The 26,859-nt window shown below is 47.1% G+C and overlaps 1 protein-coding gene across 8 annotated transcripts in view; it reads left to right on the forward strand.

The window, feature by feature from the left end:
- The first annotated feature begins 235 nt into the window (after positions 1 to 235).
- The window catches only part of ATP11C (ATPase phospholipid transporting 11C (ATP11C blood group)), a 47,668-nt gene continuing 21,044 nt past the window's right edge, over positions 236 to 26,859 (forward strand). For 4 of the 8 annotated variants that reach the window (XM_031594277.2, XM_090150304.1, XM_090150302.1 and 1 more), the window contains exons 1-10: positions 271 to 374; positions 2,662 to 2,743; positions 15,261 to 15,380; positions 16,964 to 17,053; positions 20,911 to 20,991; positions 21,963 to 22,070; positions 22,739 to 22,867; positions 25,119 to 25,222; positions 25,634 to 25,684; positions 26,280 to 26,344. In XM_031594277.2, coding sequence (XP_031450137.1) covers positions 2,675 to 2,743; positions 15,261 to 15,380; positions 16,964 to 17,053; positions 20,911 to 20,991; positions 21,963 to 22,070; positions 22,739 to 22,867; positions 25,119 to 25,222; positions 25,634 to 25,684; positions 26,280 to 26,344 — 817 coding nt within the window. In that variant the 5' untranslated portion in view covers positions 271 to 374; positions 2,662 to 2,674. Of the gene's footprint in view, positions 375 to 2,661; positions 2,744 to 9,644; positions 9,997 to 10,025; positions 10,697 to 11,830; positions 13,266 to 15,260; positions 15,381 to 16,963; positions 17,054 to 20,910; positions 20,992 to 21,962; positions 22,071 to 22,738; positions 22,868 to 25,118; positions 25,223 to 25,633; positions 25,685 to 26,279; positions 26,345 to 26,859 lie in introns of those variants that run through there. The other 4 variants (XM_031594280.2, XM_031594278.2, XM_090150301.1 and 1 more) reach the window with 4 other exon arrangements.

A 26,859-nucleotide genomic window follows, 5' to 3' on the forward strand; every position in this document is an offset into this window, starting at 1 on the left:
GCCCGCACTGCGCACCGCCAGGAGCGCTGCGAAGCGGCGTGAGGACCGCACGAGGGCAGGCGGGGGGTTCCCTCCCCAGGCCGCGCCGCGGGCCCCGCACTACAGCTCCCAGGCTGCCCCGGGCGCGGCGAGCCCGCCTACCGGGCGGCCGTGGACAAGAGCGGGGGCGCGGGGGAAGTGCCCGCCAGCCGAGCCGAGCGGCCCGCAGCGCCGGGAGCCCTGCCCGGAGAGCCGGCCGGCCGGCGGGGCCCCGCGGCGGGCATGGTGCGCGGCCGGCGGGACGGCGTGGGGGCCGCGGCGAGGCGGGCGATGCGGCGGTGAGGGCGGCGGGGCCGGGCGCTGCCGCGATGCTCCGCCGCAGCCTGAGCCGCCTGGTGAGTGCGGGGCCGGGGCCGGGCGGGGGGAGCTCGGCGTCTCCGCGTGTTTCGGTCGCGCTTCCCGAGGGGCTCCGAGCGCCGCGCTGCTGGGCGGCCCTCGTCATCCTGGAGCCTCCCCTTCGGGCGCTGCGGGGCTCCGAAAGGCGCTGGCTTTGCTGCAGGAGCAGGAACCTTTAATTCCTTATGATTTTTTTTTTTTAATATACACCCCCGCCCCCCCGATAATAACCATTAAAAAGTTGATACAGAGGGATTTCCCCGTCGCAGGACGCACGCACCAGCCCCGTGCAGCCAGCAGCAGGATGGAGGTACCCAGCCACTGCCAGCACGCCCAGCACTGCTCTTCCCAGTGCTTCTTGTCCCCCCGTAACACCTTAAAAACCTCCCCAGTGCCACATAAGCTACTTTGGAGATTTCCCTGTGACCTCATTGCTTGGACTGGACTCTGTAATTACTCACTTTTTCCTGTTCTGCAGCAAGTGTAAAAACAGGGCTTTTGCATCATTTCAGAAGCCTCTGTGTGCTCAGCAGTGTTGCTGATTGCGCAGCAGAGCTGCTGGGGTTCAAATGGCAGCTGTGTGCTATGGGTGCACTGTGTGCCCCTGTTGGCCCCAGGGCAATGTACTCTGCTTTCAGCTGCTGCAAGGGCTGAAAAATGCTGAAAAATGATTTTTGTTGCTGTGTTAACTTCTGTTTTTGAGCAAGCTGTTTATGCCGGGCTTTCAGCATAAGGAACTCTCCTCGTTTTTAGGTTGCGCTAGGAGTGAAGGTGGTTAATTCTACTGTTTTTGCGCTTTTAGGTTGTGTTTCTGTTGGAGCCTTTGGCTTGGCCTTGCAGCAGATGCAGCAACTGTGACTCTGGTTTGATGGCCCCAGGCACGAATGTAACAGATGTAATTTCAGTGCCCCCAGTTACTGAGGCTCAGCCCTGCCTGGTGCTGCATGCTACCACTCCATTGATGGAGGCTTGCAATGCACATCAGGAGGTGGTTCGAGTAGAGAGCGCTGGAGTTCTGTTAAAAACTGATTTTAGTTGGCTGCTGTGTGTAAGCAGGTGCTGGGGAATTGCTGAGACAATTGTGGGGTTCATGGATGTCATAAATGGTTGGCTCCATCATTGACTTCATTTTCCTCGCGCTAAAAGGAATAGGAGCCTTCTGTTATGCCCTTGGGACAGCAGTTGCTGAATGCTTCTCCCAGTTCTGTGTGCTCCCTGCTTGCTATCAGGCCACTACAGGTTGCCCAACTCAGGCTGGGGCAGATAGCAGCTCCTGCTGCTGCTGCACATCATCATGGGGCAGCTCAGAGACATGGGGCTGCCCTCAGCCCTGTGGCTGTATGGGCAGCACAGGGCTTTGAGGTGCTTGTGCTGTGGCACTGCGGGAAGCTCACTGCAGTGGTTGAAGGCTGGAGACTGTCTTGTGCTGAGGTCCCCGCAAGGCTGCTCTGACAAATGGTGCTGCTGCTTCACTGCCTGGCCTCTGCCAGAGGCTCAGAAATGCCAGGCTGTTTTCAGGTGTATTTCACAAGACACGGGCTTGTGCTTCCTGCAGGAAGAAATGGGCTCTGAGCTTCAGTTTACACCAGTGAGATCCCTGCTGCTGAAATGAGCATTGTGCCAGGATCGCTGTGGGGAGGCAGGATTGGATTGCCACGGTTAATCCACTTTAAGGAGATACTGTCAACTTGAAATATAACTTCAATTCTCTTATGGAAGCGGATTTTGGTATTGGGGTTTTATTTTTAGTCTCACTCTGTTTGCATCCCTTTTGTGGAAAGGCTGCAGCAGAATGCGCATGGTGAGAGGTTGGGGTCTGCACTCCATGAGCAGCTGCAGCTCCCTCCATCCTCCAGTGTACCTGGAGGTTGGCAGGGCAGGTCCTCATGTTGTGGATTGGAGATAATGTGCTTTTTTTCCTTAATTACCTTTCTGGGTTCTTCGAAGTGTGCAGCCATACCTTGGGGCCAAGGCTGTGGCTGGCAGGCAGGGATCTGGATTGCAGCTGCCAGTACAGCGGGGTGAGCGCAGGTTCAGGCTTTGTAAGAACCAATGAACTGACAAAGAGAAGTTATTCATGGCCCTGCTGTTTTGGGGGCTTTTTGCTGTTTGCTTTTATTTAAACCTGCATCCCTTGTGTGGTGATGTTAGTAAGCACTGGGTGCTGGTGAGCTGTTTGATCTCATAGCATTGACTTGAAGTTGGGGAACATGACATCTCTTCAGTGGGTTTGCATTGCTTCTGCCTTGGCCAAATCAGTTCTGTGATGCCAGTGTCTTCCCACAGGTCTGCCTTGGTGATGATGTCTCACCTGCTTCCTCCTCACCTTCACTGCTGTCAGTGCCACGTGGATGCCAATAGCCCACAGGTCAGGAAGGCAGGCTGTCCTCTGCATGTCCCTTGTGCAATGCCCTGGGCTCAGCTGCTTGGTGTCTTTCTGGACAGTAACCAGAGCAGACTAGGTTGGCATTGTGCAGCCTTTGTAGCAGGCTGTTACTTGTATTTGTGTGCTTTGTGCTGCTTAATGTGGAGGTTTTCCATCTGGGGCTCATTTTATTTAATTACAAAACTGTATGCGTACTGCCACAAAGTGGGGTGACAAAGGACAGGCATGCAGGAGCTGGTTCCTGTGCTACCTGTGGCTGCTAGCTAGTGACCCAAGCAGTCTGGCAGTGCCTCACCGCCTGCTCTCTCATGTCCTCCAAAATGAGCTTTGCTTGCTGCTTTTGTTAAGCCCGTGACAGGGGAGGGCTTTTTCCCTTGTGCAAACGATTGCAAATTTACTTTCAGAATCCCTTCCTGGAGCAGCCAGGTGCTGGGTCTTGTCTCTGCAGATGGAAGTTCCCATGCATACAAGCAGTGCCTGGCAAGAAATGTGAGGTTTGCTTTGGGCAAGGTGGTTGTACAATGCCCCTTTGTATTTTGAAGGTCATCTTACGTGATTTGCCCCAAAACCCCATGCAGAGGAAAACTGGTGTTGCAAGGCTTGGGTGGGGGCTGCCTGGGTGCATTTCTGCTGCCCTGCCCCACCGACCTAGTGCTTTGCTCCCTCCACCTTCCCCAGGGCATAAATCTCTGTGATCAGAGCATTTTGACTCCTTGTGTCACCTAAGCCATAGCTGCCTGGCCCCCCTGTCCTCTGGGGAGGAGCAAAGACAGAAGAAAGGCCTGGGAAAAGGCATGTGTTGACTCAAGAGGTGTGTGCCGGAGGTTGACAGGCTGATCAGATCCTTCCTGAGAAGCCTGGGGCTCCTGAGTGGGGAGAAGGGGCAGGCAGTGGGTGCTGCTCACTGCCCTCCTGGGACTGGTCTAATCTGATACTTCACAGGAAAGCTGTCCTCCACAAAGATGCACTCCAATGGCAGAAAGAAAAATAAAATTCCCCATGCAATGTGGTGGACCACAAGGAAGTGAGAAGGGAAGGGACCACAACAGCAAGATGCCCGTGCCTAGCTAGGCAGAGTGCAGAAGCAAGAACTGCATGAGAGTGTGTGTGGTGGAGGGTGCTCATTTACACTCATCGCTAGTTTTTGCAGCAAATGTGTAATACTGTCTATTTTAGGATATGGAACACATCTGTTATTTTCTTTCATGCTTGCTTTTAAATTTTTTTTAAACAGTGTGAAGCAAACATTAGTGTGTGATGCAGCTCCTATTCTCATAAGGAGCATCAGTGGGAAGGGGAAGTCTCAAGAACCACTTTTTCCCCAGTCCAGCCACGCTAGCACCTTGAGAGCAAGGCTGCATGTCAAATACCTTGTGCCTGACTGGCAGCTCAAGCATTTTGCTCTCCTTAAAGTGACAAAAAAGCCACGGGCAGCACAGGCTGGGTCTGGGCATGCAGCGCTGTGGGGTGTCCATGACTCCGGGTGGCTGTTCTGCTCGGCTGAATCTCATGCTTCAAGAGAGCATGGATTTAAATGAAGCGGCTTTAACTTCTCATGAATAAAAGCGTTGTTGCTGGAATTTGTTTTGTACAGTGTCCTTAGCGTGATAACGCTGTTTGCCACACTCAAACCGAATTCTGCTGATAGCAGCTGCAGTGTAGACCACGTGTTACCACAGAGGAGACTCCGAAGTCTGAAATCAGGAAGCTAGAAAGGAACAAGAGCGGTGGGGCAGGTGCAGAGCAGCCTGTTGCACGCAGGACACTGTGGTACTGGGCTGTTGTCTGTTTGTTTTTCCATGGTGCAGACCCCCTGTTTGGTCAAAGAGTGATTCTCCTTTTTCCTGACAGCTGGCCATGATACGTTTTGCTGTTGTATCTGCTGTTCTGTGATGCAAGGTGGGACTTTGTTCCGTAAGGAAGGGTGCTAAGAATGTGCTTGTGAATACCTGGGGAGCAGCCCTGAGTGGCCCTAGGCTTCCCCAAGTGCATGAGCTGTGAGCAGTCTCCTCACCCCAAGAGCACCATAGGTTTTAGTCTGTGCCTGCCAGCTCCTACGTGCTCCTTTGAACAGCTGAGTCTCTTATCAAAGCCCATACCCTGAAAAAAAAACTGTTTCTCAAACTTGTGTAACTGTTTTTCTTTAAAGTTGCAGAACATTCTTCTACCGGGAGCTTTTTTTCCCAGAAATAGCTCAACTGTTTGGCTAAAAATAATTAAAATCAAACAAAAACCCAGCCTCAGACAAGTGAAATGTTCATGTGTGCAGCTCAAGTTTGGAGAGGTTTGAAACTGCTGCAAAGAGGAGCTGGAAAGCACCGGTCAGAGTTAAGGCGATGCTGCCAATTAAACCCTCTGTGTTTAGAAACTTCCTCTGAGAATTAGATATGTGCAGGGGTTGCATTTTATTCTTCACTTGAAACCCTTTCTGACTCCAGTTGTATTTTGCTGAGAATAATGATGATCTGCTGCATTGTATGGGCAAGGTTTAGAGTCTGGCTTGTTGCTGAATTGCAACTGCAAGCGTGGCAATTTGCTTTTAACAGTGGAAACTATAAAAGCAAACAGGCCCTCTATTAATAGCAGGGTTTTCGGACTTGTCTTTAATGTAATCCTGTTGCCCTTGGTTTATGCGCTTTCTTTTTGGTTAAAGCTGCTGCTCTCTGTCTGTAACTGTTTGCATCCTCTCTGCTGGGGAGGTTTTTGAAATTGCTGTCTTGAGGAAAAGCAAAGCTTGCTGAGAAGATAATCAGAGTCTCAACCAGAAGAAACCTTCACTGTGAAACAAGTGTCTGCTCAGACAGTGATGATGTTTTTCAGCCACAGGTGCTGAATTGCTGTGAGCATTTTTCTGCCAAGGGTCTCACTTGCTGAGGCTCATGGCTGAGAGCAGCCTGCCTTTGGCAGTTTGTTCCTTGGTGCTGATGAACTGCATGCAGTTGGACACTTTATCCTTTTACAGAGAGGAGGAAGTGCTTGGGGCGTGTTGTCTAGGAAGGGTGGATTTGTGTCTTCCAAGAAACTTGGAATTGGGGTGATGGAGTGTGTTCTTAAGCAACTTGTTTTTCCCAGGAAATGTCATTTCAGGGGATTTTCCAAGGGAGTTTCTGTATTTTAATTGTGTTTAGGGAGCGGGTGCCAGTGCTGGGAGCTCTGCCTGTGCCCATCTCCATGCTTGGCTGTACCTTTCATGGCCTTCTGCTGGAAAGTGCCCACCAGAGTCCCCCACTGAGCCCTGCTCCAGGGCAGTCAGTAGTTGCCTGTGTGCTGGCACAGCTCGAGCTTGCAAAATACCTTATGTGAGACCTTTCACTGAAAGCTGCTTCTCCTGGTACTTCATGTCAGAAGTATTTCCATGATAGCTGAGGTCCACTGCTGGGAAGCACAGGCTGGTTTTTGCCTGGCAGGTTTTGCCAGTGCTGTGGCTCTCTGAGAGCACACAAGTTTTGGACTTCACCTGCGTGTTCTCTGCCCAGCCAGTGGACTTGGATCTGGACATCTGGGCTTTGATCTCTGCAAATAATTAAATGTCACCACAGGGAAACTGGGAGAACTGCAACCTCTGCTCCTCTTATCTCTGATGAGCATGCTATCTTCTTTGTGCCCCTGTGTTAATAGCCAAGAGATTGCAGGGCTGTGGGCACCCCAACCTTGAGGTTCTGTGCCCAATGGGGCTGAGGGTTATTGCTGGGGCCTTTCACACCATTGCACTTGTGTCAGTAGTGAGCGCTGTGTGAGCCGTGCGCTGGTGGGACTGGCTGCTCAGCTGCATCTTAACCATGAGGACACCGTGCCCATCAGGAGGTGTGTCCTGCTGATGGCAAGGTGGGCAGTAAGTTCACAGCTGGTAATCGTAAGCCACTTCTGGTAGTAATGATATCATAGAACTACTTAGGTTGGAAAAGACCCGTGAGATCACCAGGTCTAACCATCACCTAGCACTGCAGTCTGCAGCCAAATCACATCCCTGAGTACCACTCTCATCCACCTCCATGAAGAAATTCTTCCTGATAGCCAGTCTGTACCTCCCCACTCAACTTGAGGCTATTTCCTTGTATCCTATCAGTTGTCACCTCAGGAAATGATTGGCAACATCTTAACACGTCCTTACAGAGGGACCAAGACCTCCCCTCAGGCTGAGCAGCCCCAGTTCTCTCAACTGTACCTCATAACTCTTGTTTTCCACTCTCATCACCAGCTTTGTTGCTCTTCTCTGAATCCTTCAGCAACAAAAGAATCCTTTTTATAGCGAGAGGCCCAAACTAAGCACAGTGCTTGAGGTTGGGCCTCACTGGGAAGCGCTGTCTGTGACCGGCTGCTCTAATGCCATTCACAGTGATACTCCATGATATCCTCTCTGTTGCAGTTCTGCTTTCCTGTGGTTCTTTGCACGCTATCTGCAGGATGGCATTACTAATACAATGCAGCCCAGCTGCTCTCCTCAACCACTGCACTGCAGTTTGCTGAATTATTTTGGCTTTTCTGGCACCTGACCACCAGGTTATTCACTGACTGTAATCAATGAATACTGGATCTAGTTAGCTAGTACTTTGCTTTTTGCAGTACGTGTGGCTCCAGGATGTGTGTGAATCTGTTACATGGATTGCAGTCACCCATTTGTGTTACAAAGTGATGCTTTCCCTGCAGTGCTGGTCTGCCTGGCCCTGGTGCACTGCCTGAGTTTCTCTGTGCTGCATGAGGCTGATGCCTGCTGCAGTTACAGAAGGGTGCTTTGCTTTCGTTTTGTTGCTTTTTAGTTTGCACAGGACAGTTTATCTTGACCTACAGCACCTTTCCTCCTGTTGAGTGGTGGGAGCACATGGTGAAAGTGGTCCTCAGCCTGTCCATGTGGTGAAAGCCCTGGATGCTGCCTTTTCCCCTTTGCTTCCAGTGGGATGCAGGTATTTGGGAACAGCTTTTGTAACAATAGGAGGGGCATAAAAGACATCACTTACAGCATTGCCCCTGTTTTCATCCTTTGGGTACATGGTTGGGGTTGTGGTAGACAGGTCCTGTGGATTTCAGATCTTACCTTCAAGGCTGCCAACTCCACCAGACTGTGGCCAGAAAGTTGTCTGGAAATTTTGCTTGAAGATGCTTTGTCACAAATGGAAGGGAAAAACATCAATATGCATTTAAAATCTCCTTTCACTGTCCTGGATGTGAAGTTGCTGCAATAGCAATACATCTGCTTTCAAAATGTTCTGTGCTCTCTTGCTTTGTTGTATCTTTTATTGCAGCAGTCATAGGCTGTAAATGAAACTTGCCTTAACCAAGCACTTCATCGAGCAGAAAACACCTCATGATTGCAAATATATGCATTTTTAAAAAATCTTTGTACGTTAAAATTTAGATGCATTAAATATAGATAAAGGTGCATTAAATATATATATAAAAATATGCATTTGCTTGTGGAGTTTCTTTTGGACTTAGCCAAAATCAAGGAAGCTTAGGCAGGGAGCTGGTATGTGATGGGACTGGGACAGAGGCAGTGGTCCTGGGCCAGGCTTTTCCTCCTCTCCTTTCACTGCCAGAGATGAAACCTGCAGTGAAGCCTCAGTTTGCATGCTGCCATGGAGTAGTCCTTTCTGAGAGGTTTAATCAGAGCTGATTTGGGATGAGCTTCTCAGGTTCGTCCCTACCTGCATGTTTTGTTTGGATTTGTGTGGTTTTTCCCCTCTGCTTTCACCAGTGCTGTTGCTTACCACATCGTGCCATGAGGCAATGAAGGTAAACTGGGGGAGCTGGCCCTACACAACAGCAGCTGCCACGTTCTTTGCCAGGCTTATGTATGGGTGCTTCCTGCTGAGGAAGCTGCAGAACCAATATACTATAAGTGTTTTTTTTAGCTCATCATGCAGTAACTGATGTGTGATTTGAAGTAACTTCAGATGTCTTTTTTGGGTGCCTGTTGTATGTCATTGACTACAGTCATTTCTTTTTTCCAAAACTTTGGTCATTTTGAGGTAGAATTTCAACTGAAGCTGATTTACTCTAAAAGCATGCCCACTCTTGACATTCAGCTGTAATTGATAGCATTTGTAGTCAGAGACATTTGTTCTGTTCTCCTTAATGGAAGGTTAATGCACTTATCTTTGCCATGGCTGTTTGTAAAGGGTTTTTTGTTTGTTTGTTTGTTTGTCTGTTTGTTTTTTTGCAGCTGAAGTCAAGGCTGAGCACCTGGGAGGCTGTCCTGGTGGGACATTTGGGGAGCAAATCAGGCTCAGTTATTTTGTTTTGCTCACAACTTCAACGAGATTCCAGTTTTGCCTCTTCTGTAGCCTTGAGTGAGCAGTGCTTTGTTGTAGGCTCAGCTGAAATTTGCAGGATTTAAGTGGAGGGCTCTTTGGCGTGGCCTTTGTCTTGCTGCTATAGGGCTGTATCTGGAGGGGTTGTTGATTTCCTGCTGTGTGTCTTGAAAGAACTGGTGAGCAGTTGCCTTATCTGGCCTTATCTCCCTGTGTTCCAGTTCTAAAACTGTGTGAGGCATTAGCAAAGTGGAAGACAGGCAGTGCTTGCTTAATAGATACAATTTGTTTGAAATATTGTGGGAGACACAGATCTGCATAACAGGAGCACTCTGTTTTTCTTGCACCATACAGGGTATGTAAAAGCTGACTAAGATGTGCAACAGGCAAGACAAGATGATTTAAAGCGTTTCTTAGCTCTTGTGATCCAGGCTATTTTCAGCGGTAATAAAAATTAAGTGCTGCTAGCGTATGGTGAAGCCATGTACTGCTTGTTGCCTGAGTTTCAATTGGCTTAAGGGGGGGAAAAAAAAAAACCTCACTGCCAGGAAATTAAATGAGGGAAATACAATCCACTTCATGAGCAGCTCTGCCATCTTTGATGATGATTCCCCGGGGCTGGAACAAAGCACAGCCGTGGGGCTGGGCGGTGATGTAACGTCCTGCGGGGCCGGGCGGCCGGGCTGCATCAGCCTTAGCTGCAGCACTGCTTTCCTGGCTCAGAGTTCTGCATGCTGGGTTTGTTCTCTCTCTGTTGAAGGGAGTTACTTTTTTTTTTTCCTTTTTTTTTTTTTTTTCCTCTTTTTTCCTCTCTTCCCCTTCCTCCCAGCTCACCTTTTCTATGAATGCTTGCTCAGCGAGGGCGCATTTGTTGGCCCAACTAATTTTGTGGAGCACCTCGTTTTCAGCCTTTTTTGCTGGGTGGCTTCTTCCAAATGAAGTTGAATGGATGGAAGTGGGACTTTTCACTTAACAGATACCATTCCGGTAAGTGCAGGGTGGGAAGATCGAACATGCAGGGATAGGAAGTTGTGCATGTGAAGAAACTTGTTCTGATAGTTCTGAGGACAGAAACACCCTTCTTCCTTTCCCTGTCTATGGAAAGAGGCTTTGGGGTCGGGCAGGATGGGAATGGCTGGGCTGCATGTGCCATGAGTCACTGGGACCATATCCCAGCCAGGATGCTGCCCAGTTCTGCACACAGCAATACAGCTCGCACCCCGCTTGCTTCCGTGGCCGTGACGCTGAAATCCCTCATGCACCAGCATCCCAGCAGGCAGCCTGGCTCAGTCCTCTGCTCCAGGAGGCTTAAGTTCCCACGGATGAACTGATTTCTCCCTGCTTTGAACCCCTGACGTTGTGCAGCTGGCTGTGCTGCCCGCAGGCTGTCAGATCCCGGTGCTGTGGATGGGTAACGTGTGCTGGGCTGGATTGACTGTGCGGCTCTGCTACCCAGCCTGACGGGAACAGGAGCCAAAAGGATTTCCTGAGGATAAACAATTACAGGCCACGTGTTGAGGGCTCCTTTCTTGCCGGGCTAATTGCTCTGCTCCCAGTAGCTGGTCTAGCCGCATGTGCAGCCCAGAGCATAAATCTGGTTGCTGGAGTGACCTGGAGGAGGAGAATACTGCGCATGGGGTCTGGGGCACCTAAAGCTTCTTCTGCCTGGGAGCAAGGGCTGAACCAGGTGATATCTCTATCTCTTCTCCCTTCCCCCCTCCCCATTACTTCCTTGTAAATGTTTCTCTGCAGAGCAGCAGGGGCAGGGTTAGAAGACAACAGTGTTAACTTGTTGAGAACAGGAAGAACTTAACTTGAAGGAGCAGGGGCAAACAGGCAGGGTCCCAGCAGCTGGGGCTGAGTGCCTGGCTGCCCAGGGGCTGCTCTCCTGTAGTCAGAGCTGGGACAGGTTCGGGTGGCTGGAGGGGCATGGGGTTACAGAAATGTCACCAAGCATACCATGGCATTTAGATTTTAGTTGTTGTTTTTATAACTGAAGAACCAAGGCTTTGAAAGGACCAGAAAACAACTAGAAAACCAGCAAATTATAGCTGTTTGGGCTGATGCAAGCACTGACAGTTGCAAACTTTGAGCTTTTTTATTTTTATTTTTATCCAGTTTGCTCTTTTGCTAATTTCTGCCAGAGCAAATCGCTGCCTGTGCTCTGGAGAGCTCTCTGCCTTTCCAAAATAGCTGCCCGCAAGCAGACGTGTGTGCACAGCGTGAGCTGGGAGGGGAGGGGGAGAGGTCTGGAGGAGGGAAGACCTCGCTGTATTTTCTTTGTGACCGCTGTAAAAGCGTTTGGGCTCTTGTTCAAAATCCTTCTTCTGTTCTCAGCTCTGGAGTGTTCCTGCGATACTGAATTTGAGATGCCGGCAGCATGCTGGTTGAACTTTATTTTGGTCTGCCAAAAAAAAATGCTGCTGCAATGTGAAGGAGGGTTTTGTAACCCTGGCTCCTGCAAGGCAGAGGGAAGAGCTGAGATCCCGAAAACTTCCAGAGGGCAGTGGTTGTGCTTGAACAGTAGCAGCATACTTTCCACAAAATAGCAGCAATTGAGTAAGGTTTTCCCAGTTGGTAGCTGCTGGCTTTGGTCTGTTAGGCATTCTGCATCACAACTGATCCTGACCTTCTGCAAATTACTGCTGAGCTGAAGCTGTAATTACGGACGATGCGGTGTATGTGCTGGGAAAATGTGGTGCTACATGATTTGTGGACAGGCAAAAAAGCACCCGAAAAGCTCTTAGGCTTTTTCATCCCCATAGTGCTTCGTGTCTCTTGGGATGCACAACACAGGAACGCGCCGACCGCCTCCAGCTCTGGTCAGAGCAGGCTTTTTCCATAGCTCAAACTACCAGGTTTGGAGCAAAAGGAAGTTAATTAAAGGGCAGTGAGTGACCCATGAAGTTGTTGGCCAAAGGGCAGGATGGTGACTGGTGAGTGTGAGGCTGAGCAGGAACACGGGCTGCACTGGGGTGCACTGAGAGCCTCACCGGGATTTCCCAGCTCTGCCAGAAGCCACAGGCATCTCCTTCCTCTGCCACCAGCTGATCTCTTGTATCCCTGCCTGCTTCTGTCACCATCATGGGGGACGTGAGATGACCATGCTGTCCCATATTTTCCAGCCCGTGCTGGTGAGGGGGCAAGGTGGAGGCCCCTTAGCCAAGAGGATTGGGGCAGACCTCCAGCCTCATGCTGCTGTTACAGCACACGTGGCTGGGGCCTCTCATTAGGAGAACTAAGGGTCACTGCCTGTGTCTGGCTCCTCTCGCTGGCAGATTAATCAAAGCCATAAGTGCTCTATTTCCAGGCTCTTTGGCACAGCTCGCTTCCCCACATGTGCTTATCAGGGCCTGTGCCTGCAGGGCTTCCCCCATTGATGCTCCTGGGGCCAGGCTGTGCTTCTGGCTCCAGGAAAGGGCTGGTTCCTGCAGGGAATTTATCTGGAAAAGAAGAAAGAACACTTAGGTTTCCTCTCTCCACCCGTCTTACATCTTTCAAGTAGCTCTTTCCCTTGTTCTCCACACCCTCCATTGCTCTCCGTGCTCTTATCACTGGCTTTATTTGGCAAATCAACTTTTCCAGGAATCTTGGTTGGTTTGGGTTCTGCTCTTCCCAAGCCCATTGTCCTTGCTGAATGTGACAGTGCCATATCCATGGGTGCATGCAGCAAGGGAAAGGGGACCTTCTGTTGCTGCTCTGTGCCTTGGCTTTTGTTGAGAACAGTGTAATTTGGGTAGGGGATGCTCTGCTGGGGACAAGGGGTAAGGTTCAGGCGTTGAGCCCCCTGCAGCATGGTTATGTGCTGATCATGCTACCCTTGCTCTTGGTGTAGAAGAGTTTTTTTTTTTTTTTTCCATGGCATTTGTCCTTTTTTCATCATGTTGTCCTTCCATGCCCCTTGTAGGTGCAAGTTGCTTGGTGGTCATTGGGATGGATCCCCTGAGCACCTGATCAGAGCCACTACTGTTACTGTTTTCCACTTTTCTTGTGTTTAAATGGCAACTTTCTTCCGTGCTCTGCTCCTGGCCACCCCTCCTGTACATGTGTCCGCCCAGCAGAAGTCACCTTGGTCCCAGTTCCTCTGTCTGCCCTGAGCTTTGCTCAGCTCCAGCTGCTCGTTGCTGGACCTATGGGTTCTCAGAGCTGCAAACGCAGGGATATTCCCCTTAGGACAAGGCAGGTTATCAGCTCTCGCAGATCGATGGAGCTCGCTCTTTAGATCGGGAGATCTGCCTAGCATGTGGTCCGTGTGGGTAAGCATAGCCTTAGCTGCTAAATTATTAAGTGTTTTGTCAAAGCGTTGCTTGTACTCACACACAAGTGACTCAGTGCACAGAGTAATATAAAAATTGGCAGGAAGAATTTCAATTAAAAATATATTGGTTGGGTAACAGTGCTGAGCAGGCGGGGAGGTCGGCGTGCTCAGCCGCTGCTGCGGCTGCCTGGCAGTTTGAGGAGGCTATGTGAAATTTGTGGAAGCTTTTTAGAGTTGTACACATGTTGTTCTCCTTGGTTCTGAGGATAAATGAAACAGAGCAGGCTGGTTTGGGAGTTGTTATTTTTGTTGGCTTTTTCTTAGTAAATCGTGTCGCCTTCTCTACTACTTCTGTGATACGTGGAACAATGCAGGAGTGATTAGGCTTTAAACTATTCATGAGATCTAAGCCGAGTAATGTGGTTTAATCTTTCTTCTGCATATATTTAATATAAGCTGTGATTTCATTCAAATGGTTCAGCTTTGTACTTGTACAGTATCATTATCTCTGGTTTTGGTAGATGGCTTTTTTTAATGCCTGTGGTTTCTGTTAGATCTGTTTCTGTGAGTTATTTGTCTTTACTCTGTGGCTTGAAGATATCTTCAGCACACATGAAAGGAATTCCTTTTGATTAGTTGATGTGCTTCTTGCAACCATACTAAATTAAATGTGTTTCTTTTTTCCCCCACTACTTTTTCTGAAGGAAGCAGGTAGCACAGATGCTGGTTTCCATAGCTCACTTCTGCAGAGCACGAATTCATCCTGTGTTGAACTTGGTCTTTGCCATTAATTTTTACCCAAGTTTGCTAATTTTTACCAAGATGACCACATGCCAACCTGTTCCTGTGCAGGGTGCCGCAATAGTTTCACTGAAATTTGGGAGGTCTGATGAAGGAGTGGGAGGTGCACAGACAGGGAAGGAGAGAGGTACAAATTTAGGCTAAGAAGGTTGGAATTGTTTGGAGTGGAAAGCTTAATTCTGCCATCTCTGTGTAGTGCTCTGATTGCTTCAGGTCATAAGTGCTGTTGGTAATTAGCTGCCCTCACCTGGCCCATTGCCATCAAGCAGTAGCTGTTCCCAGCTCATCCCAAAAAAGTTGATAGCAGAATGCTGAGCCTCAGTTGACTTTCATGGTTGTATTGATAGATGGGCTTTTAAAATTTGGACAACGTAAGAAAATAGGAATCATCCCTGATGCTTCCTTTTTGGGGCTGCAGTTTCAGACAGTCAGCCATTCTCTGCTAAGAAAAAAAGCCACTAAGATATGGGACACTTGGGTTCTGCTAGAATATTTAAAAGAAATGTGTTTATCTGAGTTGGTCCTTCCCCTCCGAGCCACGTGCCTAGGGGTCTCTGGACCTGCACAGAGCAAATGAGACTGAAATGCACTGCTGCTTAAGCAGAAAAGCCATCCATTCTCCTGAAGTTCTGTTGACATAACGGGCATTTGTATAACAGTTAAAATGTGTGCTTATTCTTTTAAAATAAACTTTCTGTGCAGTGAGTTTGTGATGCGAAACCGTCTGCTTCGTTATTTCTGTTTTTATTTTGGATGTAAAATAGCATCCAAAAATAGCATTAAGCTCTTAAAAAGTTCAGTCCTGAGTCTGTGTCCTGAGGGAGGCAGGGAGATGTTCCAGGTGGGCTTGAGGGTTTGGCAGGGGAAAAGCCTGAAGGAAGGTGCAGCTTCTAACCCTTGTGGGGCCCTGGGGAGAAGCCTGGAGCCTGAAGCTTTGCCTTGAATCAAAGAATCAGTAAGCATGGAAAAGACCATAGAGATCACCTAGTCCAGCCATCAACCCATCACCACTGTGATGTAGCCACTTGGTTTGGCTGAACGGTTCCCCACTATTGGTGGGATGGAGAAGTTAACTAAAGAACAACCAAAAGCTGGAAGCTGTTGCTACAAATATTAATTTGTTGGGGTTTTTTTTTTGTTTGTTTGTTTTGAGCTAGAAGCTAAAAGTCCCCTTTTCTCATTGTCCCAACAGTGTGCTGGGGAGGAGAAGCGGGTCGGTACACGAACTGTGGTGGTCGGGCACCGGCCGGTTTCAGAGGCAGATGCCTACGTGGCACAGAAGTTCTGCGACAACAGGATTGTCTCCTCCAAGGTAAGCTATCTGCTGGGCTGGATGAGAGCAAAGCACCTGCAAGCTGGGGTATTTCCTTGTGGTTTTTAGGCATTCCCTTTTTATGGAAAGGGCAGGCCAGGTGTCGTACAGCATGTGAGATGACAGCTGTTTAGATTTGTGAAAGGCAGTGGGGGTTATTTTATAAATGGACATATACATATGATTCCCCTGCCTTTTGTTTTGTGGGTTTTTCTCTCTTCAAGCAGATCAAAAATAACCATGTTTGCTTTATCCCTTTGGATGAAAGGGGAAACATTCATACTGTATTAATATAGCTTTTGTTTGTTGTGGAAAACTATGGTGACACCCGTCTACCTTCTGCTGAGCTTTTTCCATGACATTCATGAAGTTCTTTCAAGAGATTTGAAGCCAATTCAAGTGAAATATCAAACAAGTGGCATCCGATATTGTCAACACAGCTGGATGCATGTAGTGTTACTTAGGAGCCATGATGCTGAGCATACTGTTAAGCTTCTACCATCCTCAAGCTGTACAGGCTTTCTTCCTCTCCTTTCTTTATTTATACAGCTTGGATCTTGTTTGTACCTCATGGCTCTGTGCTGCATTTATGCTGGGGACAAGTCTGAAGTCTAAATACCTTCGATGTGTATAGCATTCCCATTGACTTTCCCCTGATGTGCAAGAGGGATCCTTCAGAGATCACCTTCCCATGCTTTAGTTCTCTCTCTGATAAATGGTTTGTTTTAGCATTAATTCAGTAGTTCTTCTCTGATTTATTTTTGAATATTGTGCCCTTTTTCTTTTTTTTTTTCCATTTGCATTTGCTCACATGGACTCTTCCTACGTGAGCAGTGTTTTCTTATTAAATGAACATTGGTTTTGAGACTTGGCTGCTTAATATTCATTGTTTATTCAAAGCAGAATAAAAGATCAGATATTAGACCCATTATTTTCCATGTTGTTCTTAAATTCTACATTTTCTAAGCAAATGATTCAGCTGCATTTTAAAATGATACCAAAGGGCAGCTTAATAATGGATCTGCATGGGCAAGAAGGCATTTGTCTAAGCAGGACAGCAACTCCAGATTTTCTTTTAATTTGGAAAAAAATCTTTGCAGTGTGCATTACCTTTTCATTAAGTTGTGTCTCCTGAAATGCCCATGTAGAAGCTGTTTGTTGAAACCAATCTCATGGTGTTTATCTTTTTTTGCTCTCCACTGTCTCCAACCGTGTGGTTTGGGTTACTTTGACAAAACAGGAAGAGTTGACTAACTTAAAAACCAGCAAACGAAGAACCACCTGACTCCAAAACAATTTCAGCTGTTTAATGAAGTGGTGGAGAGGGCCAGAGTTTGTGATGCAGTGCTGGAAGTGGAAGCTTGGAGCTCAACCACAGCTGCATTGTGCCCATCGAGGGGGATGGCAGCAGTGGTTCCTCTACCTGCTGCCATGGTTTACCTCAACTTAAAGGGAGAACTCGTGTCCAGTCATGTGCAGATACTTCCCATTTGCAGCCTACAGTAAACTCTGTGTCTTGATCTCTTTGTGCTGGCACCTGGGAGCTGCAAGGTGCCCAACAGCCCATTCCTCTCTCCCTGCAGTACACAGTGTGGAACTTCCTCCCGAAAAACCTCTTTGAGCAGTTTAGAAGAATTGCCAACTTCTACTTCCTCATCATCTTCCTCGTGCAGGTAAGAGCCTTCATTGCCAAACTGGGTGCCAGGGGTGTTTCTTTTTACTTCCTGATGGTAAGCACAACTTGAGCACCAAGAATTGAGCTGAAACCTGCCTCTTGATGCTCATAAATGCAGTTGTTTTCCTTAAAAGCTGTACTATAGTTCTGGTAAGCCATTCAAAGCATAGTAACAATTACAGTTTTGGGGCCTGTCTGAGGCAGTATTCAAATGTCTGCTGAAATAATTTAAAACTATGTCAACTCTTGAGGCATTTACATGAGTCAACCAGTAAAGGTATGTATGGTTAATGCTGCAGAATTAAGATCTAGGATTGTGGGTTTTTTTAATCATCTTTGTTACTTTTGCTCTATAGCAACATGAATATTCCAGATAATATGAAGTTCATACATCTTAGTTACAGTGAGTTTCAAGGCAGCCAGGGGAGAGGGGCTGTATTCAGTAAAATTCAGAAAACAAACATAGCAAGAGCTTTGGGAATATGATGTTCAGGATGCTGTGCTCCACAGACCGAAGAGCAGATTTTATACACGGGTGAACTTGTGCTCTGCTTTGTGCCTTCGCTAAGGGACAAGCTGAGCAAACCCAAATATTTGTTGTCTGTTCTGTCAACCAAAAAGAAAATTGGGCTGTCAGAATGCATTTCTGGGGAAGGAATGGGAAGTATGGAAGACTCACCACAGTGCATTTATTCACCTTTTAAATCCCATACTCAAGCACGAGCTTTACCAGATACCTTACTGTAGGACTGGTGTTGAGGCATCAAAAATCCTCCCCCAGCAAGCTCACAAGTAGCACTGTGAACAGCTTGCATTTAGATGGCATTCCTGGAATTTTGTTGGGTCAGGTCTCAAGGTATCACTCTCCCCAAGTCTGCATGTTTAAAAGACCTCACATTTTTATCCTGACAGCAACGAGTTATGGTTTATGGCCATTTCAGCAGCTGCTAGAGAAGCAGGGGATCCCAAGGTGACGGCTGTGCACAGCTCCTGGCAGTGCTGCAGGAGGGCAGCTAACCCTGGCATCAGCTGTTTGCCATCGCTTGATTTTACTGGCGTCGTTCCCTCGTGTCAGAGGGAATTTGTAACTTGGCTGGCACTGAAGTTGGGATGTCCTGGTGGAGATGGCCTTTCAGTGATGTGTTGTGTTTGGTCTGCTGACCCTCTGGACGTTAAGGACACGGCTTGCTCTTGATTCCACTTGCAGGACTCACCATAGTTTTGCTGCTTGCCTGTTTTAATCACAGATATGTGAGAGAAAAGTCTTGCTCTTCCTCCTTGTTTTTACTCTGTGAGCTGTGATTGCCTCCAAAATAAGGAAGCAACTGTCATGTTCTGTTGGAGGGGAAAACCCAAATGCAGTGGAACAATAATCCCATGACACTAACACACTTGCTACCCTATTGAGTCCCCAGGGGTCCCTGACACTGACACTCATCGTTTCTGGGTCTGCTGGATCTTAAAAAAAAAAAAAAAAAAAAAAAAAAAAAAGCACTCACAACAATTCTAGTCACTTAAAATATCAATAGTCATAGCGTGGTAAATGGATCTAAAGCTTCAGTGTTTATGTTTATCTTCAAATTACTGTAAATTATTAGAGTTGCTCCCAGTGCTGCTTTAGGAGCACAGCCTGGCAGTACTTGTTGCCAAGCTGCAAGTTCAGCTCTTGGTTGAGAGAGAGGTAGGAAAAGTACACATATTAAACATAAGATGCTAATTAGTGCACTAATAGGGATACAGATAACTGTTTCTTTGGCACTTCTGTTGCAATACCCAGGGGAAACTGAGTTCCCTGGAGGAAACAGTGCCCAGAGTGTGGTCAAGGTGTGTTTGTAGAGAGCAAGCTGGAAGCAATCAGCTTATTTAGGAGGTGCTAGGAATGAAAGATGTTTCTTACAATAGATAAAGATGATTTGTGGATTGTGGTCTTCAGTCTTGTAAACAATGAATTTGGTAATAACTGTTAAGTAACAGAAGGATTTTGTTACTTTTAAGTGGATCCAAATTAAGCTGTTGAAGACCTAAAATATCTCAAAAATAGCTTCAGGGGAGTTTGCCTTTGGTTTGGCATGCAGTTCCTGCATCCCTCTGCTTCCCACCAGCAGCCAAGGAGGAGCAGCAGTGTTGAGCCATGGCTCTGTATGGAGTGCAGCAGCAACCTCCATATACATCATTGGGTTATTCCAGGGACTTAATTCAATACATGTGTTCATTTGTGTGGACAGAAATCATATTGTTTGTTTAAATACATGCAGCTGTATGTTGTCCAGTGCAGAAAACTCACGTGGCATAGCAGTGAGAGACTCAGGAAGCCCTGGGCAGATATTCCTCAGTTCTCCCTTGCTCCGCCCGCTTCCTGCGAGATAAATGTAGGCTGACTGACCCCATGCTTCAAGTGGCCATCTGGGTGTGCCATCCATAATTCCCATTGCTCACTTGAGGTTCTCCAGAGCGTGGTTCTTGCAGCCTTCTGTTTGTAAGCTGTGACACTCATTAGGATCAACCAGGGGCTGTGTTCCTGAAGGACTTGCTGTGCTTACAGCAATCGCTCTCACTCTGCTTACCTCACACCCCTGACCTGGCTGCTGCATGTGCTTTGTGCTGAGTAAAATTGCAGCGTGCAGCATTTCAAAGAGTTAATTTCCACGTAGCTTGCTCCCAGTGCTGCGCTTGAGGCAGCCTGAAACAACAAACATACAGATGCTGTTGTTTGTGAGCATGCTAGGAGAATGCAAACAAACAGAGCACAACAAAGGCCCTTTGTGGGACACAAAGCCTTTCTGCTTGCTTTGCTTCTCTGTCCCTTTCCCTCCTAGCCCTCCGCATCTGCCTCCTGTTCTCCCTCCTCTCCAGGGATGCCAAGTAAACAGCCAAATTCCTGTACCTTAGTTTTGGGGTGTCCCTGGGGAAGCCCTGCGGTCTGCTCTGGTGGCTTTGGTCCCTGCACAGTGTTTGCAGTGATGCTGGGAGTGGTGCTGCTGGCGGTCCCTAAGGCCTGCTGGGTGCAGGCGTTGCCATCTCTCAACTCTCTGTTTGCTTTTGGGCTGCTGCCCTCCTGCTGCTAAAATTATGCTGGCACTGAGCAGGCACGAGGCACCTGCTTTTGGAGGCCCTCAGCTGTGAGATGAAAGGCTTTGCGTGCTGTCCCTTGGGAGAGGACACCTCTGTGATGAATTTCATCAGTGTGGAAGTGGTGCAGCTCTTCCTGCTCTGATGTGAATCCATCCCAATGATGAACCTGTTCTGCTGTTCTTCCCCTTCAGGCCAAGTCATGATGCTGTCAAACAAACAGTGGTTTCCCGCATCCCCAGGGTTTAATTAAAGTTGAAGAGGCTCTGCTGGGCTTTGTTCCTGGGGGGCTCGAGGCCCAGCATGAGTGCTGTGCCCAGCTCAGGGACTCCAACTGCTGACCCTCATGTGATCTCTATGCTGTGCTTAAATCATGCTCTGAACTACGCATCAGAGCCCAAAGGCAAAATGTTCATCTCTGGTTTATTTAGATGTTTGTATTCCATTTCACAGTGTATTTCCTTGGTAAATAAGGCTGGTTTGTGTCACTTCTAGCATCTCAGTGTCAGTGGTTCAACAGGACTGGTGCTGCTCTCTTGCTTGCAGCTGCCCATGATTTGGGGTTTGAATGTGCCTACTCTTCACTGCCAAAGAGGAGAAATGTTTTTTCCTGATTTTCAGTGAGCATCTTGCTCTTCACATATGGATGCTGCTTCTGCCCCATCCTCCTTCCCTGCCTTGGTTCTTTCCAAGTGTACCAAGCACCGTTCTGCACCCATGGCCAGAGTTCTTGCTTATTCTGCTGCCCGAAGCAGGTTGTCACCAGTCTGCTCTTACTGTCTGCAGGTGATAGTGGACACCCCGACCAGCCCGGTAACCAGCGGCCTTCCGCTCTTCTTCGTGATCACCGTCACAGCCATCAAACAGGTACCTGCAGTAATTTGGAGAGGAAGATAACCTTCCTGTAGGCGTGTTCTCGTGCTCTCTGGGATGTGTGGCAGAGTAAATAACCAACATGGGCTGGTAGAGTTTGGGAACCTCTTCTCAGAAGGTCTCTTCGTGCTGAATATTGGTGTATCTTGTTTGGCATCCACCTCTTTGTATTGCTGAAAGCAAACTATGGTGGTTAGTAAAGATAAGCAGTGTGGCTGCCTCTCTAGGTCTGACTTTACTTGAGTTTTTCTTCTCTTTTTAGAAATGTTCTTGAACTCTTTGCAGAGTACAGAGATGTGCTCCAAATATAGCCAGTGCTCTGCTGCCTTGTTGGTAAATAGAAGGGGCAGTTCAGTTCAAACTCAGCTAGCCTTGAAAATATGTAGTCCTCTTTCTTGTAGTGTTGAAAGACCTCTTTTCTCCTATCACATGCAAATGTGCCACTCTGAATTTCCTCCACAGAAGCACTAAATAATAAGATAAGTTTCTTCTGCAGGGGCCAGAGAGGGAGAGCTAGAGTAAAATCCATCTGCTTCAAGTATGAATGTTTTATTCTTTTAGTGAAGACTGAAGAGAAGAGACTTGTCCTGCGTTACCATAGGAAAGAGTCACAGGGTGCTAAGCATATTATTCATATTATCAGCCTGTTCTTGCCAACACTGAGAATAATAGAAACATGTTACAGTAATTTAGCTGCTCGTTGCATGCACTGCATATAGATTATTTTTCGTGTGTTATTTTAATCTGTTCTGAATCTGTCAAATATGCATATGAAGTTTTTAAAGTAAATTGATTCAGTCTGAGCTACTCTGGTTGATGTTTAGTCAGGCATGAAGGAGTTCCGAGGACTGTTTAACTTACTCATTTTTTTCCCCCCCCTCTCCTTCTTTCTCCCTCCTAATGCATCCTATTTGATTAGTTTACTGCTCCATTATGGGTTCTGATGCTTGTATTTGTGTGCTTAGGGGTACGAAGACTGGTTGAGACACAGAGCTGACAATGAAGTGAACAAGAGTAATGTATTCATTGTTGAAAATGCGAAGCAAGTGCAGAAAGAGAGCGAAAAAATCAAGGTAACCATTAATAGACAATTCAGATGTGGTTATCACCAGGTGGGACATTGGGGTCTATGATATACGCTGATGCCTGCAGCAGGGATGTGCTGTGGTCTCCCTGAGCTGCACAAGGTTTCTCTGACTTTTGCGTGAGCTACTCTAAGAGTCCTTCCCAGTTAATAAGTGAAGCTTCCTTTGTTTGACTGCTTTTGAGAAGCTGTCTTGCAAAAGCTGTGCCTGTGCTGACAAATGACAGATCTGTCAGTGTTCCGCATTTGTCTGGGACAGGCAGTCCTCTTCTATTTCCAACTCTCTCAAGGACACCAGGAAAGCACACCGGCTTTGACGTTAATTTATCACCCTGCACTTCAGATTAGTGCAGAGTCTCTGACTTCATCAAGATTCAGCAGAGAACTGAATAATAGTGGTGCTGCGTGGGCAGGCTGCCTTGGCACTGGGTGGGCTCTGATGCTGGGGCACCTGCATGGCAAGGGCCAGGCTGCTGGGGTTCTCGGCAGGCAGAGAACTGATCCTCCAAGTAATTTTGACTTTTGGTCTTGATCTTGAACACCCTGATTCCTCTTTTAGCCAAGGTGATTTCTTTTAGACTTTGAGAGGAGCTAAATCTGTAAGCATCTAATAATATCAGAGAGGCTTTTTTCATTGAAATGTCTCTCTTCTTGCAGGTTGGAGACATAGTAGAAGTGAAAGCAGATGAGACCTTCCCCTGTGACTTGATATTTTTGGCCTCAAGTAGTACTGATGGGACCTGTTACGTCACTACAGCGAGTCTGGATGGCGAGTCAAATTTCAAGGTGATGGGAATGGATGGGCAGCATGCAACCAAGGCTAGTGCTTGTGCAGAGAGAGAGAGAGAGAGAGAGAGAGAGAGAGAGTGTGTGTGTGTGTGTGTGTGTGTGTGGTGATTAATTGGAGGATGCTCCTGCAGCACACGTCCCCACGGCCATGGCTATATTTAACATTTCCTCCCTCCGTCTGTTCATCCAGTGAGTCAGCAGCCAAGTGCTCTGTGGATTGTTTGTTTTTCTTTGTTTTCTTAAACAACCATTTCTGATGGCACTGCCCCAAATTGATTCCGTCTTTATCAGAATAAATGTCTATAGCTAAATAGCGCCAATAAATTATTATCAGGCTTAGCTGCATTATTGTCCGTCCTAGGCTATGTGTACTGCTTTCCTGCTCCTATTGCATGTGTTGAGATCTGATGCATATAGGTAAAGCAGCAGCTACAGCTGTTTGAGCTTATAGTTCTCTTTTCAGTACCTGCCAGCGCTTCTGTTATTTAATGGACATATTTTGGTGTGATTTGGGACTTTCTGAGGCACTGCATCTTGTTTGATTTGGGGAATTTCTCACCAGTGAGCAGAAAACTCCCTCTCTTTTTCAGTTGGGTTTTTTGATTTTTTTTTTTTTTTAATTTGTGCTTTTCTTTTGTTGCTTTTTGTTTGTTTACCTTCCTCTTCCCTGAATTAGAAGTGAAATTTGATATTAGTCTTGCTCAATCTCCTCTTTGGTGTGTTTCCTTTCATTATTTTCCTCCCTCTCTCCGAGGGAAAGAAATAATAAAGACATGGTCACAAGACATGAGAATTTGTTCACAGCCGAATAGTTAGGCAGATTTAAGCAACTGCAGTAGTAAGAATGAAAGTTACTTTGAAATTTCATGATGCTTTCCAGCACACTCTGAAGTTGGGGAATACCAGTGTTGATCTAACTGTATGGGGTCTCCAGCTTGTCTCTTAATTGGTGGCTGTTAATTGGTGCTGATAATTTTGTGTGTGAGCTGATGCAGTGTTGATGTACTGAGTGGTTGTACTAGTGAGGAGGAGTTCAGCTTTGGAGAGGTGTCAGGCCATAAGCAGATATCCATGTTAAATAGGCAACTGCTTGTTAGTGTCAGGTGTATTGTGTGCAAGAGATAAATTTTTCAGAGTCTTGGCTCTTAGAACCTGAGGTTTTTAAGCGGAATGCTATATTTCTATATTAAGCACTGTATTTTTCTCAGTTTGTGGATTCCTGTAGGTGAAGGGGAGCTGTCTCCTGTTTCCTGACAAAATTAAGGTGGAGACTGAGTTGGAAGGTGCAGGAGGGAATAGAAAAACAAGTGCTTTTTGGGGAAACAGCTAAGATTAGGAACCAGGGTGTGCAGCAGAGCTAGGGTGAGGGAAGCACATGCAGGTACTCACAAAACCTCCTCCACACTGGTAGCAGTTGCCTACCTGTTGGATGTTTATTGGTGCCTGTTAGGTCATGCATATACAAAAACATGCCTAGGAACTGGAGCAGTTATAAAATGGATTGTGGCAGGGCTCTGTCTTTGCAGCATGAATCTTCAGCTGTGTGTTATCTCAAAGAGCATGTGTTTTCTAAATAGGCTGAGGGACTGTGGATGTAAAGATTGTGGGAGTGATTAGGAGGCTGCTTTGAAGCATCATTCAGTATTTGCACAGTGTCCATGGAGACATAAGCAGTGGATGCAAAGCTTGGCACGGGGGCCTGATGTGATATTGGGCATTGTGTGAACAGTTCTGGGCTGCTTCACAGGAGCTGTGATTTATAGCAGAAGTGTGTGTGCTTCCAGTACAAAAATCCAGGCAGGTCACCAGCATTCAGGTGGGTGTTTATAGCATCACGACCGTGTGCCTCGTGGGAGGAACTGCTACACTGTGCACAATGAGAGGAACACAAATGAGTCGAGGAAGCTCGTTAATAAATTTGTTGATGAAGACAGATTAAGGCAGCCTGTCGCACAGCCTGCAGTGGTTCAGATGCTCCGGTAGCTCCTATAAATAGTGTTTGCAAGCAGTGCACACATTCTTGTGCAGTTCTTAGCTAATTGTGAACGATGGAGCTTCACAGCACCTAAAAATAGCTTTGGGGCTGCCAATGCTCAGCCTGCTCCCCAGCAGCGGGGCTGCCCTCTCCTTACCCCAGGAGCATCCCAGGGGCATGCTGGGGAGATGAGAGATACTGGGTGAGGAGGGACCCACCTGAGCTGTTCCCAGGGCTGCCACTGAGCTGATCATCTTGTGTTTCTCCTCCCAGACTCACTATGCAGTGCGGGACACCACCGTGCTCTGCACGGATGAAGCCATAGACTCCCTTACAGCCACCATTGAGTGTGAGCAGCCACAGCCAGACCTCTACAAGTAAGTGTGAGCATCCTCACCACTCCGGTGAGTTGCCTGTCCTGCAAAGCCTCAGCCTGATCAGTAGAAATAAGTCATAGCTCACTAAAATGAATGATGTACCTTCCAAGTAAAATGTGTTGGCTGAAACTGCTTCTAGGATTAGACTGTCTCAGTTGTTAAACTCTTTTAAAAGGAGGTTTGCTGCTGTGTGTTTTACTCCTTCATTCAAGCGGGCTGGGGGTGGCATCCAGAGAAACTCAGGCTGGGTGGGCTGTGCATTGGCCCTTTCAAAGCCTTCACCTCTCAAGTGCACGAACTTCCATGTTAGTTCCCATCTCCTGATGGTGCCTCTTGAGTGCATTTGTAGTACTCTTTTATAATATTAATGTGTTTGTAATATAGGATTCTCATGTATTTTTTTAATTACAGATTTGTTGGAAGGATCATCATGTACAGAAGCAACCAAGAGCCTGTAGCCAGGTTAGTCTTGCAGCTCTCACTTCCCCCCCTCAAAGATGCTGGGCATCTGAATAGACATCTACATCACATTTCCAGGATCTGGATCCCAGTGCTTCAGCATGCAGGGCCACCACACGTGTGCATGTAGACTGGGGCATTTCCAGTCTCCTTCACTGGTTGTCCTGAGCACTATTAGCTGAAGAAAGGGAAGCAGCTGAGGGTCACGGGTAGGACATTCAAAGAGGAATAAAATTACATCTTGTATGGTGGTGCTGCTGATTGACTGCGCTGAAGGCATTTTCAATGCTTTTAAAACAGTTTTTACATAAGTACCAGGACTTGTTAGATCTGAACGTTTGGCACTTATCCTTCCAAAACTTCACTGAGAATCCACCATTAAATTTGGAACTTTGAGCACTGAGGATAACTTGCGTGAAATGAAACGGAAATAAAAGTATGTAAAAGGAAAAACAGGCAGAGTCATGCAGCGTCCAATTTAAAGCTTAAATAAAGTGATCAACTCCTAAAAATCATCGGTTTAGCTTTATAATTCATCTCTAGGATTTAAACTGTAAAGAACTTCGAGTGACATTCTGCTATAACCTTTTATTTTTAGGTCTTTGGGTCCTGAAAACTTGTTGCTGAAAGGTGCTACCCTCAAAAATACCAAGAAGATTTATGGTGAGCAGTTTTTAAAAATTATGATTATGTAAATAGATCAGATGAGCAACTACATTTGTCATTATTTATCATGAAATTTAGGGAGGAAAAATACTTATCTGCAGGGCTCTGCAGTTGTTTTTGTACACCAGCTGACTGCAGAGCTATGTTGATTGCAAAGTTTGGGGGTGAAATGCGGAGGTGCTGCTTATATCTGCAGTGCTGCCAAGCTGTGCAGGTTGTGTTAATGGACCTCAGCAAGCTGTTTTTTGTGTCTGGGTTACAGAGAGCAGAAAGCTGCTTCCAGCTCCCCTGTTAAATGCTTGTGCCGGAGTCACAGGTCTAGACACCGGTAATTTAGGATGAAGGCTGTTAGAGAAGACTGATCTTTTTTCTAATTGTGCACGATCCTTCAGCTGGTCAGTGCTCAGGGATGCATGTAACTAACGTTACTTAGCAGGCACTGAGCTTTCTGCAGTTGAGCAGCCCCTGGGTAATGCCAATTTCTAGAACTGGGAATCAAGTTCTATGTAAAC

The sequence above is a fragment of the Phasianus colchicus genome, chromosome 14 (assembly GCF_987193195.1).
Source record: "Phasianus colchicus chromosome 14, bPhaCol1.hap1.1, whole genome shotgun sequence".
NCBI classification, from domain to species: Eukaryota; Metazoa; Chordata; class Aves; order Galliformes; family Phasianidae; genus Phasianus; species Phasianus colchicus.